The sequence below is a fragment of the Pongo abelii genome, chromosome 8 (genome assembly GCF_028885655.2).
Source record: "Pongo abelii isolate AG06213 chromosome 8, NHGRI_mPonAbe1-v2.0_pri, whole genome shotgun sequence".
Lineage (NCBI taxonomy): Eukaryota > Metazoa > Chordata > Mammalia > Primates > Hominidae > Pongo > Pongo abelii.
Genome location: NC_071993.2, coordinates 19,581,052 through 19,599,240, shown reverse-complemented (window position 1 = coordinate 19,599,240; position 18,189 = coordinate 19,581,052). Strand labels below are relative to the sequence as shown.

Sequence of the window (18,189 nt, the reverse complement as noted above, 5' to 3'; positions counted from 1 at the left end):
AGCAGGTGCTTTGAATGTAGGTTGAGCATGCAGGCAGTAAGTACGCTTCCCCGCAGGGCAGGCGTTCTCATCCTTGACCACGCACTGGAATCCCATGCAGAATTCTTAAAAATCTTCATGCCCAGGCTACAGCATAGACCAATTAAATCAGAATCTCTGTGGGTGGGACCCAGCTATTAGTACTTTTATTAAGTCTCTAGATGATTCTAATATGCAGCCAAGGTTCAAAACCACTCCCTATTGTGATGATCCTGTGTAACCCCAACTACAACACTGACTCATTTTCAGGCTGTAATTATCTCATGATTATCTTTCCCCAGGCAGATGTCCAAATTTCTTTAGACTGCCCTTCCCTGACTTTATCCTGAGAGAAAAAGCCATTTATGTGAGCAGTTGTCTTTGGAAGCAGTGATCATTGGTGGGAAATGTGAGAAGCAGGGCCAATTTCCCTATTCCTCCAAGTAGTCTGAGTGAGTTCCCCTGAAAAGTTCTTCACAACCTTTCTTAGTATTTGTATTAGTCTGCTAGCACTGCCATAACAAAACACCAGAGGCTGAGTGACTTAAACAACAGAAATTTATTTCTTCACAGTTCTGAAGGCTGGAAGTCCAAGACCAAGGTGCCAGGAGATCCGATTTTTCCCGATGCCTCTTTCCTTGGCTTGCAATGACTGTCCTCTCTCTGTGTCCTTAAGTGGCCTTTCCTCTGTACTTGAAGATTCCTGATGCTTCTCCCTCATTTTATGAGGACAGCAGTCCTACTGAATTAGGACTCTTATGACCCCATTTAACATTAATTACCTACTTAAGATCTCCAAATAGTCACAGTAGGATTAGCACTTCAACATAAGAATTCTGGAGGAAGGGGGCACAATTCAGTCCTTACCAGTATTTTTTACTTGCATCTTAGGATATCTGTATATATGTGTAGCTTCTTTGGGAAGACCTATAGTGAACTATTTTTCCTTAACTTAGGATTTCTGATGTTCTTCCTCCATTCATTCTGATCCCATTTGCCTTTTTCCTGTTCCTCCTACTCTACCTCTCCCTCTTCCTCCTCCTCTGCCTCTTTCTCCTTCTTTTTCTCCCCCCAGCTCCCCCCATCTTCTCCTTCTTTTTCTTGGAATGCCTCAAAAGTTTTTTGTCCAACAGTTGAATCTTTAAAAAATATGTTACAATATAGTCATTATATGTTTCTGTATATGTGTGTGTGTGTGTGTCTGTACATGAGTGTGTGTGCAAGTATGTCTTTAAGTGTATGTGTGTGTTTGAGCACATATGAGTAAGATCAAAGTGGATCCAAGAATAATGATCTGGGAATCACCTGAGGGAGGGCTGGCTTTTCTATACCTAACTCCATATCCCTGTCCAACCTGCTCAAGCAAATGAATCAGTAGAAGCAGAGGAGTCTCCCTCTATTCTATCAGAGACCAGGGTGATATAAATCAAGAGTGAAATCGAGGTCTAATGGCCCTGAATATGAAGGTTAAGGGGATTCAGGCAGAGCTGTATATAAGGAAAGAACACACTACAGTGATGTCCTGGAAAAGGGCTTGGATTAGGATCCATACACCAAGGTTTCCACTCTGGCTTTGCTACTCATTTTACAGGCTAAGAAAAACCATAATATCTGTGTTCCTCATCTCTGATATCAGAATAATGTCTGTCCTGTCTGCCCATAGGAAGTACAGTTATCATCTGCTTAACCTGCAGGACACTATCAACCAAATATCAAATTGAGTTGTATTTATTGAATACTATATGTCTTAAATTGCTATTATACATAGGAGAGCATTAGCTTGCTAAGATTATTTGGGGGTATTTTCGGACCTTGAGTGGTGAGTATAGAAATGCATGATAGTAAGCTTGTATGCTGTTATCAGCCAGCATATTTGATTCCTTAGTTACTTACCAATCATTTAGTTAATTCATATTCTCAGTTCCCAACACAATGAATGGTATTTAGGAGGCACTCAGGAAATGCTTAATGCATTAAGTAATCCAAAATACTTCACTGTCAATAAATATAGTAGGGGATAGTTCCAAGTAACCTGCAGAAGTATTTATCAGGTGCAATTCAAACTTATTTAAATGCTAGAGGAGACGTAACAACAGCAAAAGATGTGACAGTTGTCTTACTGGAGTTGATAGTCTAATTGTGGAGATGGCCAATTATATCATTTAAAAGAACATAAAGTTATGAAGGAAGGCAAAAAGAGAGACAGCAGCAGCTTTGTGCCTTATGCCTTCATTAATTCAAGCTACATAACTGTCACTCTTGCCATTCAATCTTGTATATATTAAGTCTAAACAGTATTCATGTGTAGACCAGAGAGTCGATTGATGTTTGTTGTTTCTCTCTCAAACTTCGTCAATGTCTCCAAAATGGCTCATAAATAGCCCTGTGATGGGCATTGAAAATGGCCCTCTTACGTATCTAATTCTTCATCTTGATAACAATAAGTGCAAAGGTTCATAAATACAATTTTAATTAACAGCTATGATGTGATGCTTAGAAATAGACCATAGGCTCATTGAATTTGTTGGCCTTCTCATAAAAATTTTGTTTTTCCCAGAGGGTCAAAATTAATTAATGTCCTTACAATTTATTCAGCATCCCATTATCTCAGAGATGCCTAAATAGTCTCACTCAGCCGTATTAGTGTATTAAGAATGATATAATCAGGCTGCTTTGAAGAGAGCCCTCTGTAAAATATACTGTCTCAAGTAGTGATTAACAAGGCGGATAATAAAGTATTCTGTCAGAATTACTGCCTTTTTTTTAAATCTGCAGACAACATTGCTTATATATAACATTACATAAATAACCAGACTCAAAACATTTCATGTGGTCTTTGATGAACATACACAAGCTCTAAAAGTTCAAAAAAGAAAAATTAATACTCTTATTAATAGTCTTTAATGTTTCCATTAAAAGGTATTGATTGATCACTCGTGTTTTCTTTCTGAACAACAGATGTAAACTTTCTCATATCTATTGACTACACTTTAATCTTGTTCTCAACTGAGCCTGCAGTTTTTGTATCATTAGTATTATTAAGCAGAAGACACGCCCTGTAGTTTTCAAATACCATCCTAGGATAAGGGAAGATTGTGGCAGATAATATCTAATGAACTCACAGGCATTTGTGTCCACACGTTATTGTCTAGATCTTAGCAGAATAAATGAAAATTGGCTTGTTTCTCATATTTTCTCAAAAAATCCCATACATTCATCTTTGGGAATTAGAGAAGTAAAAAAGTTACATCTAAATGTAAATTCGTTGTTGTGATATTTATCATAATGGAGAAAATAATATGTTTATAGTACAATTTTATAAATTTTGATACTTTCAAAAAGTAAAATACTATAAAACTACGCTGTGCAAGATACTTCACTACATATAAACTTATTTACACTATATTTTTAGAATTACAAAATCAACTAGAAACCTATTTCTCTTTGAAAATGCATACATTAAGAAAGAATGGGAGTATGAACATACACAAGGCTTATCGATGGTTTTACCATTACTCTGAGGTTACTAGAAAACTTTTTTCTGCTTATTTATATTTTAAAAATTTTAGAAAAAGTATATTCTTTAGTAATGTAAAATTGATAAATGGAAATATTGAAGAAAAAGTAAATATTGAAAGGACAAGAACAGTTCAGACCTTTCAAGTGGCAAACCTTAATATATTCACCACGTTTTTCACGAACACGCAAATGTGCTACCACCATGTATTATTGCATTTTCTTTTCAGGTACAGTTCCTGTTACTTGCTTCTTCTTTTCTTCTTTCTTTTTTTTTTTTTTTTTTTTTTTTTGAGACAGAGTCTTGCTGGAGTGCAATGGAGTAAACACAACACTGCAGCCTCAATCTCATGGGCTCAAGCCATCCTCCTGCCTCAGCCTCCCGAGTAGTGGGGACAACAGGCACACCACCACACCTGGCTAATTTTTTATTTTTTGTAGAGATGGGGTTTCACTATGTTGCCCAGGCTGGTCTCGACCAGCTGGGTTCAAGCAATCCTCCTGCCTCAGCCTCCCAAAGGGCTGGGATTACAGGCATGAGCCACCCTGCCCAGCCTTGTTTCTTTTTCTACTGAGTTTATTTCTTTCTGTATTTTAACCCTGTCACCCATTCAAGTAATCTATGTTCATAAACAAGTATGTATCCTTTTATCCTTTCCTCCATGCTCACAGTCATTCATAGAAATATCTATGTACAGATTTATACATATGCACAATAAGGGTGTACTAGTCGTTGTCTGCTTTAGAAAAACTAGATCACACTATCTTAACATTTTGCATATTGCTTTACTACTTCAACACTGTCATTTGGAAATCCTTTCAAATCAAATATACATGACTAAACTCTTTTTAGTGACTGCATAATATGGCACACTGTGGATTTTACAAGTTACCTTGGCTTCCAGGCTGTTTCTCTGGGTTCTCAACAGGGGAAATTTCTAAAGATATTTTGGCTTTATTATAATTAGAAAGAGGAGTGCTTCTGACATCTAGTTGGCAGAGGCCTCAAGTGCTGCTAAACATCTTACAATGGCACAGGTCAAACCCCCAATTAATTAGACTGCCCCAAATGTCATTAGCAACCAGGTTGAGATACCTTCCAAACACAGGCTGATCTAGCTCTGGAACATTCTTTCCTTAGGTAACCACAGGTCACTTCCTCACAGCTCCTTCAGGTCTCTTGTTGAATGGCATTTCTCCACACGGTCTAATTTGACCAGCCTATTTACATGGCCATCCTCCCAACTCCAAGGCACATACCTATCTACTGGCTTTCACACTCCTATGTACTCTATTCCTTTCTTTTTCTCCCCTTAACTTCTAAAAAGCCATCTAATTTATTTATTTATTATGTTTACCCATTATCTGTTCCCTCCTTCTGTAATGTAAGCTCTACTGTGACAGGGATTTATGCCTGTTTTATTCACTGATGCATCCACAGGACCTGGCCAAGTGCCTGGCATTTGAGAAATAGCTAAGTGAATGAAGGAAGGAACACATAAATGATCACATAATAGGCATTCATTTATTTCCCATTATTTCTGCTAAAAGCAATGCTGACATAAATATCCTCATATAAGTCATTACGTGTTGGCCCTTCTATGTCAAAGAGGCCAAAATGCTTTCTAAATTGGGTTTAGAAGCTGACTTCAGGTTTTAAAAGTTGACTTCTATGTCAAAGAGGCCAAAAAGCTTTCTAAATTGGGTTTAGGAGGTTTTAAAACATTCTGCTCTAAATTACACACAGTTTACTCTCTGTTTTCTTGCAAAGATTTTCTTGTTTTCATTTGTTACATTTAAGTCTTTATCTATATTGTATTGCTGTATATTATGTAAAACTTGGATTTGATTTTAAGCCCTTCTAGGTGGATAGCCAGATATGCCAGCACCATACTGTATCATCCATCTTTTTCCCACTGTTTTAAATATCTACCTTTGTTATACACTAAATCCTTCTAATAACTGACCTTAGTTTCTTGATTCTCTGTCCTGTTCATCTTGTAGTATACACTAACTTCATGTTTTTAAGGGAAACAAAAACTTGTGAAAGGGAGCTACAACATGGCAAGTCAAAAGGAGTTAGAATATTCAATTTAAAGATTAATTCTACCAGACATAAAAAGAAGAGCTGGTGACAATTCCAAAAATTCAAGGAGGAGGGACTCCTCCCTAACTCATTCTATGAAGTCAGCATTACCCTGATACTAAAATCTGGCAAAGCCACAGTGAAAAAAGTAAACTACAGGCCAATATTCCTGATAAACACAGACACAAAAGTCCTCAACAAAATACTTGAAAACCAAATCCACCATCATATCAAAGAGTTAATTCACCACAATCCAGTAGGGTTCATTCCTAAGATGCAAGGTTGGTTTGACACATGCAAATCAATACATGTGATTTACCATATAAAAGGAATTAGGGAAAAATCTTTAAAACAAGAATGAATGTCCATACTGTAATTGAATAACATGATACATTCAATCTGCCTGGAATATATAAATAATAAAATTAATGTGCTCTTTTCACTAGTGATATAATGGCTAGGACAATCTTTTGAAAGTTACTGAAATTCCACATAATCTTGTTCTTTTTTACTGTGCATATGCTTCAACTGTTTTGAAGAATATTGTATTGGTTAGGGTTCTCCTGAGAAACAGAATCAATAGGATGTGTGTATATATAGAAGGAAATTTATTATAAGGAATTGGCTCATGACGTTATGAAGGCTGCCAAGTCCAATATCTGCAGGGCGGACTGTCAGGCTGGAGAACCATAAAAGCCCATGGTGCACATGAAATCTGAAGACATTCTCTTGGGGATCCTCCTTGCTGCATAGGCTGGTGTTTTGTTTTGTTTTTTTTCTATTTAGGCCTTCACCTGATTGGAGGAGGCCACATTATGAGGGGCAATCCACTTTACTCAAAGTTCATCAATTTAAATGTTGATCTCTTGCAAAACACCTCCAATTTGACACATAAAATTAGCATCACAAATATCTTAGATTTTTTTTATCCCTAATAAAAGCTAGATTTCTAAGATAAATTCTGAGTCAGTAGGACTTTTTTGTAAGAGTAAATAAGATTACAAGTTTACTCCTACTTTGAGTCCATTAACTGTAAAGCCATTAAAGATTGCATAATCTGAAATCACAGGGTAGAAAGCAACAATTGTGAAGATTGTGCTGATACTCACTCATTCCATCACCACTTACCATTTTACACTTTGGCTCCTGTACTTCAAAATGATGGGAAGGAAATTGGTGGTCAGCCATTTCATTGTTGTGACTGGCCATTGTTACAACAGGATAACTTTTAGCATTCCCAGTTGTATATCTTTGCATATTGCTATCATTAATTTGAATGCCACCCACCTACCCTCCCCCAATTGAGGAATTTCATGGCACCCTTAGGGTACAGTGAGTAAAATCTGCGAGTCTCTTAAAATATGAGTCATGAGTTGCTTTGTTGTAGCAGTGTCAGCTCTGGGTCTATTTAGTAATTCAGAGTTTGCAATAGAAGGGACTAGCCCTCTTTCCATAAAACCTACTGAGCTCTATCCCCACAAACACATAAGAAATGCACACTGAAATTCACACAAATTGTTAAAGCAGACTTCCAGATGAGTGGATTTCTTGGTCTAGAGATGGCTACTAGATTTACCTGGCGTGTGATCAGAGTCTGGAATTAACACTTCGGCAGGAATTCTGCTGCCAATGGCCCAGTCCAAGTCATCCTCAGAGTCTTGAGTAAGACTGCAGGCTGTGGTCCAGTTTCCTGAACTTATTTCAAAATTGCAGCTTCCTGTTGTGCTTGTATACTGTGCTGGGGAAGCAAAAACATTCATGGAAATTTCTGGAAATGTCTATCACATTTGCTACTACCCTCTATTTGGGATCATTTAAAATTAGTATCTGCATATTCTAATTCTTTATAAATACATTTACAGCATCAAGACATTTATACTCATTGGTAATATTTTAATTGAAGGATCTAGAAGCTGTGTATGAATGTTGTCACTTATTAAGGAGTCATATGCATTGATGAATAATATTTATAGATGATAGTTAAAACTGTATCTACACATGAACAATGAACATAACATTATGCTAATACAAGATTATTCAGGTCAAATAAATAAACAGCTTCAGTTGTCTGGATGTTTAATTCACTACCTTCCCTTATTCTGATGTTTGAATAGCATAGCCTATTAGCGATGCAAAGTCATTTACTAAAGAAAAGGCACTTTGGTAGAAGTAGTAAACTGTATAGGAAACAAATTACCTCGGACACCATACCAATCACTGCAGCATCAAATATCAGAGCTAGTCACTAAATTAAAGAAAGAAATTCTCTTCTAAAAGTGTTGATTGATAACTCATTAAAAATTAAATTATTCACAATGAAAAAAATTAATAGATAACTGTATCTATTTCTAGTCACCTGTGAAAAGTGCCATCATGATACCCTGATCTAGGCTTTCATTTTTCTTCCTTTTTTTTGTACATTAGTTATTACTTTTGAGCACTCACTGTAAAATCAGACTGTGTTGTACAGACAGAATGAATGATTGGGTGATTTAATCAGTATGAATCAATTGAAATTGTCATTGACTTTTCCTTTCTTTTTAGAAAGAAAGTTTGTGTTATTTTTAAACTTTCTTCTCATTCACAACTTTTCCTTAACATACAACCAATGTTAGCATATAGAAATGTAATCAGAAAAAAGCCTTGCTATAAAAGTTGATACTAAATATACAGCACGCAAAGCTTTAATATTTCCACACAAACTTTCTGGATCCCTGAGATTATTTAAATAAAATATCAGCATTTTACTTCTCAAGCATTATTGTATCTTATCCCTACGAATTACAACCACTTGTATTCATGTACATTCCTTTCGTTCATTCTATATGACTATATATAATCTATTGCTTCTTGTATGCTTATTTATGGGCTCTGTGTGCCTTTTTTGTGTTTGTCATGCCAGTATTATATAATATAGAATAGGTTTTTATTATATGATATGGATAAAAAATGAGACATTCCGTTCTGCTGGTGTTCAGCCAACACATCTGTAAAAATTCAGAATCTTGCAATGGACATAAAAGACAGACATTATGTGTTCTTTAGAATGATGTCACCTGCACATTCTTTACTAGTGTTCTATGTAAGTGACTCCCTGACATACAGCCCTACGATATTTATTCTGCATCCTTTTCTATTCTCTGTGATCATCCTTGTACCTCCTGTCCCGCCTTGCTTAATATATGACTTTATCTTTGACGCTAAAGATACTTATCCAATCAGGATAAATTCTCTTACATTTCATTCTCTCAATCTCAAAAATATGCCACTTTTCTCTTTCCTAAGGCTAATCTCTGTTTATGATCTCAACTCCTTATCAAAACACTGCTATTGACATTCTACAGCTTCATTTTCTTCAAAGTTACACATTTTTCCATGTCCTTCAATTTCACATTCTCTTCTAATTCCTTTCTTCTAATTTGCAGCCACACAGCCAGGCTGCCCCTATTAATTTAAAAACATTCACTATATTTGCTTGCTTACATTTCTCACTCTGTATTGGCCTTAGTCATCCCTTTCCATGACCTTTCACACTTTTATGCAGATGTCCCACCAATCAATGACTGCGATGGTTAATTTGAGATTATTTGAGGTTGTTAACTTGAGATCTTTCCAACTTTTTGATGTGGGCATTTGGTGCTATAAATTTCCCTCTTAACACTGTCTTAGCTGTGTCCCAGAGATTCTGAAATGTTGTATGCCTGTTCTCATTAGTTTCAAAGAACTTCTCAATTTCTACCTTAATTTCATCATTTACCCAAAAGTCATTCAGAAGCAGGTTGTTTAATTTCTGTGTAAATGTATGGTTTTGAGAGCTCTTCTTGGTATTGATTTTTATTTTTATTGTGCTGTGATGGTTAGTATAATTTCATTTTTTTTTGGAATTTGCTGAGGATTGTTTTATGTACAACTGTGTGGTCAATTTTAAAGTATGTGCCATCTGGCAATAAGAAGAATGTATATTCTGTGGTTTTGGGGTGGGCTGTTCTGCAGATGTCTATTAGGTCCATTGATCAAATGTTGAGTTCAGGTCCTGAATATCTTTTTTAATTTTCTGCCTCAATTATCTGTCTAATACTGTCAGTGGGGTGTTGAAGTCTTCCACTATTATTGTTTGGGAGTCTAAGTCTCTTCATAGGTCTCTAGAAACTGGCTTTATAAATATGGGTACTCCTGTGTTGGGTGCCTATATATTTACAATAGTTAGGTCTTCTTGTTGAATTGAATCCTTTACCATATCTACTGTCGTTGTCTTTCTTGATCTCTACTGCTTTAAAGTCTATTTTGTCTGAAATGAGGTTTGCAATCTCTGCTTTTTATTGATTTCCATTTGCTTGGTAGATTTTTCTCCTTCCCTTTATTTTGAGCCTATTGGTGTCATTGAATGTGAGATGGCTCTCTTGAAGACAGCCAACCACTTGGTCTTACTTCTTTATTTAGCTTGCCACTCTGTGCCTTTTAATTGGGGCATTTTGCCCATTTACATTCAAGGTTAACATGATATGCATGGATTTAATCCTGTCATCATGTCATTAGCTGGTTGTTATGCAGACTTGTTTGGTTGCTTACAGTGTCACTGGTCTGTGTACTTAGGTGTGTTTTTGTAGTGGCTGGTGATGGTCTTCAGAAGCTCTTGTAAGGCAGGTTTGCTGATAATGAATTATCTCAGCATTTGCTTGTCTGAAAAGGATGTTATTTCTCCTTCATTATGAAGTTTAGTTTGCCTGTATGTGAAATTCTTGGTTGTAGGTTTTTGTTTTGTTTTTTTGTTGTTGTTGTTGTTGTTTGTTTTTAGAATGTTGAATACAGGCCCTCAATTTCTTCTGGCTTGGAGGGTAAAAGATTCACTGCTGAAAGATTCACTGTTAGTCTGATGAGGTTCCCTTTGTAGGTGACCTGCCCTTTCTTTTTATCTACCTTTAACATTTTTTCTTTCATTTTGACCTTGGGAAATGTGATTATTATGGCCAGGTGTGGTGGCTCACACCCGTAATCCCAGCACTTTGGGAGGCCGAGGCAGGCAGATCACTTGAGATCAGGAGTTTGAGACCAGCCTGACCAACATGGCAACACCCCATCTCTACTAAAAATAGAAAAATTAGCTGGGTGTGGTGGTAGACAACTGCAATCCCAGCTACTAAGGAGGCTGAGGCAGGATAATTGCTTGAACCTGGGAGGCAGAGGTTGCAGTGATCTGAGATTGTGCCACTGCACTCTAGCCTGGGTGACAGAGCAAGACTCTATCTCACAAAAAAAAAAAAAAAGTGATGATTATGGGTCTTGTGGATGATCTTCATGTGTAATATCTTGCAGGGATTCTCTTCATTTCCTGAATTTGAATGTTGGCCTCTTTAGTGAGGTTGGTGAAGTTTTTATTAACAATATCCTGAAAGCAATTTTTCAAGTTGCTTGCTTTCTCCCTGTCTCTTTCGAGGATACCAGTGATTCATAGGTTTGGCCTCTTAACAAAATCCCATATTTCTCAGAGAATTTTTTCATTCCTTTTTATTCTTTTTTCTTCGTTTTTGTCTATATTATTTCAGTAAGCCAGTCTTCAAGCTCTGTGATTCTTTCCTGAACTTGTTCTATTCTGGTGCTAATACTTGTGATTACATTGTAAAATTCTTGTAGTGTATTTTTCAGCTCCATTAGGTGAGTTAGGTTTTTTTTTATAGTGGATATTTCATCTGTCAGCTCCTGCATAATGGTTATTCTTAGCTTCTTTGGATTGGGTTTCAATGTCCTCCTGAATCTCAATAATATTTGTTCCTACCCATATTCTGAATTCTATGTGTGCCATTTCAGCCATCTCACCTGATTAAGAACCCTTGCTGGAGAACTAGCACGGTCCTTTGGAGAACAGAAGACACTCTGGCCACTTGAGTTGCCAGAGTTCTTTCACTGGTTCTTTCTTATTTCTGTGTGCCAATGTTCCTTTAACTTCAGTGTAGATTGAGTACAGTCATTATAATTCTTTTCTGGATGTTTCCAGAGGGCTGAGGCTTTGCTCAGGGTCTTCATTTGTAGCTGACTTCTTGCCTTTGGTTTGATGGAGGGTATGCTAGCAAAGTACTTTGGTGTTGAAGATCTGGGGTGTAATCCAGCCAGCATGTGGCGCTAAGTGCAGTGGTCAGTAGGTAGGCTCTTAATCATGTGGCTCCTCTATATTTCCTCACAGTTGCAGCTGTGCTCCCTCTTAATGCTCTGAATGTGTGGGCTCCTCTTCCACCTGAGTGCTGGCTGCAGTTTACAGGCTTGAATTTGTCCAAGTTTTTACTCTTTCGTGGGTGACTATTAAATGCCCTACTTAGTACATCTTGTGGGGAAAATGGTGATTTCACACGTTTTAGAGTCTTCCATTGAAATTAATTCCTTACTCTCAGTATTTTTAAAAATACACTTTTGTCGTTTTTTTTTTTTTTTTTTGAGACAAGTCTCACTCTGTCGCCCAGGCTGGAGTGCAGTGGTACAATCTCAGCTCACTGCAACCTCCGCCTCCCAGGTTCAAGCAGTTCTCTGCCTCAGCCTCCCGAGTGGCTGGGATTACAGGCGTCCACCACCAGGCCCGGCTAATTTTTTTTTTTTTTAGTAGGGATGGGGTTTCACCATGTTGGCCAGGCTGGTCTTGAACTCCTGACCTTGTGATCCACCTGCATCGGCCTCCCAAAGTGCTGGGACTACAGGTGTGAGCCACTGCGCCCAGCCGATGAATTTAAAAGAAGCTAGAAATAACACTAAAAAGTGTTACGCAGTGCACTATAAGTTTTATTTGAGAATGTACTTACTATGAAAGAAATACATGATATTTTATAAAATTAATACTATAATTCTTTGGCATTAGTAATAAAGTCTTAAGATGTGTTGATTGTTTTGACTTTTTAAAAATACTTTCATTTAAAATTAAAATACGAAATGAACCTTGAAGACATTATGGTAAGTGACATAAGCCAGTCACAGAAAAGAAAAATACTATATGACTCCACCGATATGAGGTACCTAGAATAGAAATGAAAGATCTTTTATAGAGATGGACATGAGAAGGGTAGTTACCATGGTCTAGGGGAAGCGGTAAATGGAGTGTTATTCTTTAATTAGTACAGTTTTGTTTTTTTTGGATGAAAATAGTTCTAGAGATGGATGGTGGCAGTGGTTGCACAACAATACAAACGTACTTAATGCCATTAAATTATATATTTTAAATGGTTAAAATGGTAAATTTTTATTATGTATTTTTTCCCACAGCTTTTTAAAGTTTAAAAATATATTTAAAATTTTAAATAGAAAATAAGCCCATTGGAAGCATCAGTATAAGATCCTAAGAAATAAAAAATTAAATTGAGCTATAAAATTAAAATGTAAATATGCTTATGTGGTAGTTTGTCTCCGGAAAGGTCACCCCACAACCTTCTCTTCATTTGATGTGTGATGTTTTCCTATTGAAAGTCTAGTCTAGACTTTGTTTTCCCATTGAAAGTCTAGTCTAGACTTTGTTATTTGCTTGGCCATTAGCAGGAATCAGGTATGGTATTATGGAACATCTGAGGCTAAATCAAAGTAACTGTTGCTATTTTTCCTGAGGCTCGGGGGACACTTTCTAGTAGAAGCCAGCCCTGTGTACAACGGCTTACCACCCTGTGACTGCCATGTTATATAAAACCCAAGCCACATGGAGTACTCTGGAGGATGAGAGTACTCCAGAGTACTAGAGAGATGTCTTACTCTCTCTAGTAAGACAGAGAGACCAAAGAGTATCAAGAGAAGAAGTCATCTTGGATGTGATTATCCTGTCCCACCCTATCAGTTCGACTCAGGCCATCAGAGACAAACTGCCCAGAAGAGCTCTTCCTGAATTACTGACCTAAAAAATTGTGAGCAAAATTTAACAGTGGCCTAGACCACTAACTTCTGGGGTAGCTTGTTAGGCAGCAAATGGTAACTGCAACAGGTAGCTGGTATTGTATCAATATTCTCTAGGAAAGATAAGATAAATGGAAAAAAGATCCTTTTTTTCCAATACAATATATGGAAAAAAGATCCTTTGAATTTAAATATCTGCTCATATTTTAAAATTATATACTTAGTTTTATATATGTTTTTAAATATTGCTTGAATTAAAGCTTGAATAAAAATACAATGGGGCCCATCCAGTCCTCTTTCTCCAGTGCAATGTAATTGATAAAATTAATTACTAAACTGGTATTTATTAAAAGTGCTCATTTTCAGCCACATATACAAAATCAACAATTTTTTGGAAAAAAAATAGAAAAAAAAACGAAGACCAATAAAGAAAGACAGATTGCTACTGCAGTTCCTAGAAACTTTAATTCTCACCCTAGACACAGTGTGCCTAATTACAGAATGGGATTATTTTTCGGTAAAATGATTTTCTATAGACTTGTTACAGTTCTCAGTACGGAGTAAAGAATATGAAAGGGCTGTCATTTGTATTTGTATTTGATACTTGTATACAAGTTTGGGGAAATATTTGGGCTATTCTAAATCTACTCTAGTGCGTGAAAATAATATTTCTTCTCCATCATCAACGCCAATATCTAACTCTACTTATGAAGGAAAATCTCTGCTGAACTGGCTGCCATACAGCAGATAGATAAACTTACCACAGTGAGCTTCATCAGACCTATCAGAGCAGTCTGGCTTATAGTCACAAACAAGGTGGGATGCAATGCACTTCTTGTCCCGGCACAAAAAATCAGTGGTTTCCGGACAAATCTCAGAGATCTCTCCCACTAGGGAAAACCAAAAAAACAAAAGCAGTGTTTCATCAACATTTTCATTAGACTTGAAGATTCCTGTTAGGTATTTTATAGATTTCACACCAGTAAGGAAGTTAAGGATGTCAACAGTTGCCTAAGGTGGACTTCCCCAACTTCCTCTTTCTCAGTCCCACCTTCAATGGTTCAGCAAGTTATATAGATTCTACTTCTGAAATATCTTTTATGCACTTTGATGGTGCTGAAAATCTCCTTGCCTGTGATTCTCATGGATGAGACACTCAAATTTGTGGCCCACAACTACCTGGAACCTGGTAAAGGGTATGTGCAGCCTGCCACCAAATCCTGCTCGTTGTCAGCACGCACCGATGAGATTTCCTGGCCATTTGTGCTGCTCATAATGCTCCTGGTGATCTGAGTCTATAGCACAGACACCAATTTTAGTGATATGTTCCTGTCTTGACTGACAATTTTACATAAAGAAGATGTTAACTTTATTGGTTAAAGCAACTGTCTATTTCTGCTGAATTTTCACATGAACATACTGGCTGGTGGAGGTTTCATACTCTAAATTTTATTTTGCTTTTTCTGACTTCCATGGGGCATGATTTTCCTTTTTTATACACATAATTAAACTGTCCATTGACAAGTACAGAGAACTAACACTATTTTATGCAAATTTTTTGTAGATGAAAAAGTATGGACAGTGTTTAATACTCATCCTCGTATAAAAAAATAGTCAAGCCAGCAGACATTGTCAGAAAATTAATTGGCAGCAAACTTTAGGAAATGAATGTGTGTGTTTTATTCTAAAACTAAAGAGCATGTATTGTGTCTTTTGCATGATGATCTGAATTTAATTTGATATCACAGTCTAATTTTTATTCATAAGCCAATTTTTCTGCACTGAGCAGAGTCCTGCTCCCTCAGTTAGTGTTGTTTTGGTTTGCCATTTCACTCACCCACCTCAACCTCCCTTCACCGCACCCCCACTCTACCCTCACACCCCTAACCCTGCTCCCCACCCCGCCCCACTTGGCTTCTTCTGTTTACATCAGTTTTAATGAGAGGTATGCCTGTACTCGCTTGTGCAGAAAACATCGTTTCAGATTTAATCGACCGGGTTTCTGTCCCTTCACATGGTTTTTAAGATTATTTAAATGTCTAATGTGTTATATTGTAACAGACATTGTTTTGCCAACATTGCCTATTTCAGTGGCACATCACAACCTAATTTAAAAAGAAAAATCAAACATTTTAAATGGACAAAGGAAAAAAAGATAAAAAGATATTTTTTCTTTCATAATTGAGATTGTATTGGTTGAGGATCAGTACAGACATTTCAATATGTACATAATTCTTAACACATGTGCCAAAAATCTAAAAAGCTATATATTGTAATTCTTTTTAAAAGTGATTCCAGTGACTTTCCAGCTTAAAATTTGGAAGCAAATTTTCCTTAAGAGGCTATCAAGTACCAGTATCTTCACATGTTGACAAGCTGTTACCTACATCCCACCAATTCACAACTGAATAGCATGTATACTACATATTCAAATTTTTGATCTTTCACAGCACAGTAACAAAGTTATTAGGAAAATAGGACTATCACAACCAAAGAGGCTACAGAGTGCCCACAATTCTGACAGGAGAGCCACGATCAAGGAGTAGTTTTCTTTAGGAAACAATTCTACTACAAAACAACATGGGAATAGAAGTAATTTAAAATGCTAAAGACGTTAGATGCAAGACTGTGACTCCATACTGCCATTTAATATGCTTTGTATTATAGGATATAAAAATTAACCCCCCATCGACGGAATGTTAAGCTGACACCCAAGACAGTGAAAGCATCCCATAATTCAATATCCCACACTATTCTCTGGTTGTACCAAAAAATAAACAACCAGCGAATGATTTCACCTCTTAAAAAAAAAGTATTTACACTTAAAAAATAGGATGAGATGGGATTCCCTCCTTCTTAAAAATGTTTCTGGAGCTGCTACTAAACAACTTGCATTTACAAAATGGTTGATAAAAATATTCCCCTGGATTGTACAAGAAGGGAGACAGGGACTACTGATAAGACATGGTACATAGTATTAATCAGACTTGGCTACTTTCTCTCCTGCTTCATCAAAGGCTGGACTCTCCTCAGTTTTCGTTTCCCCGTTTTCTGCAGGTAACTCTTCTTTACTTTCATGGTTAGCCACTTAGGCCTGTTTTCCCTTTGCTCCCCTTTTCCCTTTCGTTTGTGCTTTTTTGTCTTAAGAAGTATCCTTCGCTGCTGCCTTTTTTGGCTTCGCCTCCACTTTTGCAGGAGCAGGTTTACCTGACAACAGCGCTGACCTCTTGTTAGGCTCTTCCTGTGGCGGCCCCTTCAGCGGAGCTGACCTTCCTCTTGGGCGCTCTGGCTCCGGAAGGGCGCGGGTGCGGTGCCTGGCGCTGCCGCTCCTCCACCCTCCGAGCTGCTGAGACCCCTGGCGGGGGATGGTGGGAGAACCGGATAGAACCGGATTGGGAGCCCGCCTTCTCCTCCGCCCCCCTAAATGTTTTCAATACACGGGATCTTAATAACCCATGGAATAACCCAAACTACTTCTTAGAAAATGCAAAGTATTCTTAACAAAAATCCTAAGTCTGCAGGAAGGTCATTCATGACATTTGACCTCTTTGCATGGCCACATACCTTTCCATCGTTGTACACGTGGGGACTGAGGCTGATCATTACCTAGTACATACATCCAAAGCCCCTAATAAAGACATTAAAAATCCTTTGTCCTTGGTTCCAGCTTAGTTTTCCAGTCTTATTTTCTGTGACTCTCAAGTAACTGCAATCGGTCTATATCCTGTGACTGAAGATTTCACAAATCTGTCCCTTGCTCTTCGTTTTTACAGGCATTCACAGGAGCTACTTCCTGTCTGCCCTGACTATTCCCTCCAGAGCCCCAGGTGCCCGCTGCCCAAACTTATGATTCAATGAAATGACTTCTCTCTCTCTACTTTTGTCTTGCCTTTCTCACTGCCATCTTTGTCCCAGGTGAGACACTTCTGTTTCATGCCACCTAAGTACCCTTTTATTCCTATATTACAATGAATATCATCACATATAAGAGCTATTTATACATGGCTGGCTGTCCCCCCCAGACTCCAAGCTCGTTAGAACCAGAAGTTTTTATCGTGTTCTCTTGGGCCTCACATAGAACCTGATATATAGTTGGCTCTTTATAAATCTTGGTTATCATAATTTCAGAAACAATGGTTTCATCTAAAGGGGGCTTAGAAAAGTGAATTGACATAGAATTTTTAGAGCAATTCTTATATTTAAATATTATTTAATCAGATATGTAGTCAAATGATAATACTTCACAGATTCATAGTGACTTATATTAAAGGTTTACAATTTTTTTATCAACTTCAACAAATTAAATAAAATTCAGCAGTGCCTTTGTTACACAGGTGATTATAGGTTCAGAGGTGATGTACCTGAGGTGGAGGTAATTTACTGACAATTAGGCAGTACTTCCACAAATAAAAAGAACACAGCTCTACAGACTTGACTAAAAGTGCATATCCAGAGTCTTTGGATTATGCCCATAATACAATAGCTAAAACCTGTATGATATCCAAGAACAATTTACCAGTAAAATTTGGTGTATACAAATATGAAGACTGAAGAAAGAACATCTAAGACAACAGCAAATGGTCCAATTATGGGCATTAACAAGACGAAGTCTTAAAGGTCATGTTTACCGAGTAGTTTAGGAACTTTGCCACATAATTTTAATTAACACTAGTGAGAATTTACAGTTAACCCTAGGGCAGTATGTGGACATT

The 18,189-nt window shown here is 37.2% G+C and overlaps 1 protein-coding gene and 1 pseudogene across 1 annotated transcript in view; both read right to left on the bottom strand.

Annotated features, from left to right (window-relative positions):
• The window catches only part of MALRD1 (MAM and LDL receptor class A domain containing 1), a 678,818-nt gene that overhangs the window by 220,837 nt on the left and 439,792 nt on the right, over positions 1-18,189 (bottom strand). Inside the window, exons 30-31 of the mRNA XM_024253733.2 lie at positions 14,239-14,367; positions 7,197-7,358 (exon numbers count right to left, since the gene is read on the bottom strand). Coding sequence (XP_024109501.2) covers positions 7,197-7,358; positions 14,239-14,367 — 291 coding nt within the window. The remainder of the gene's footprint in view (positions 1-7,196; positions 7,359-14,238; positions 14,368-18,189) is intronic.
• Positions 16,427-17,049, bottom strand: LOC112135191 (non-histone chromosomal protein HMG-14-like; annotated as a pseudogene).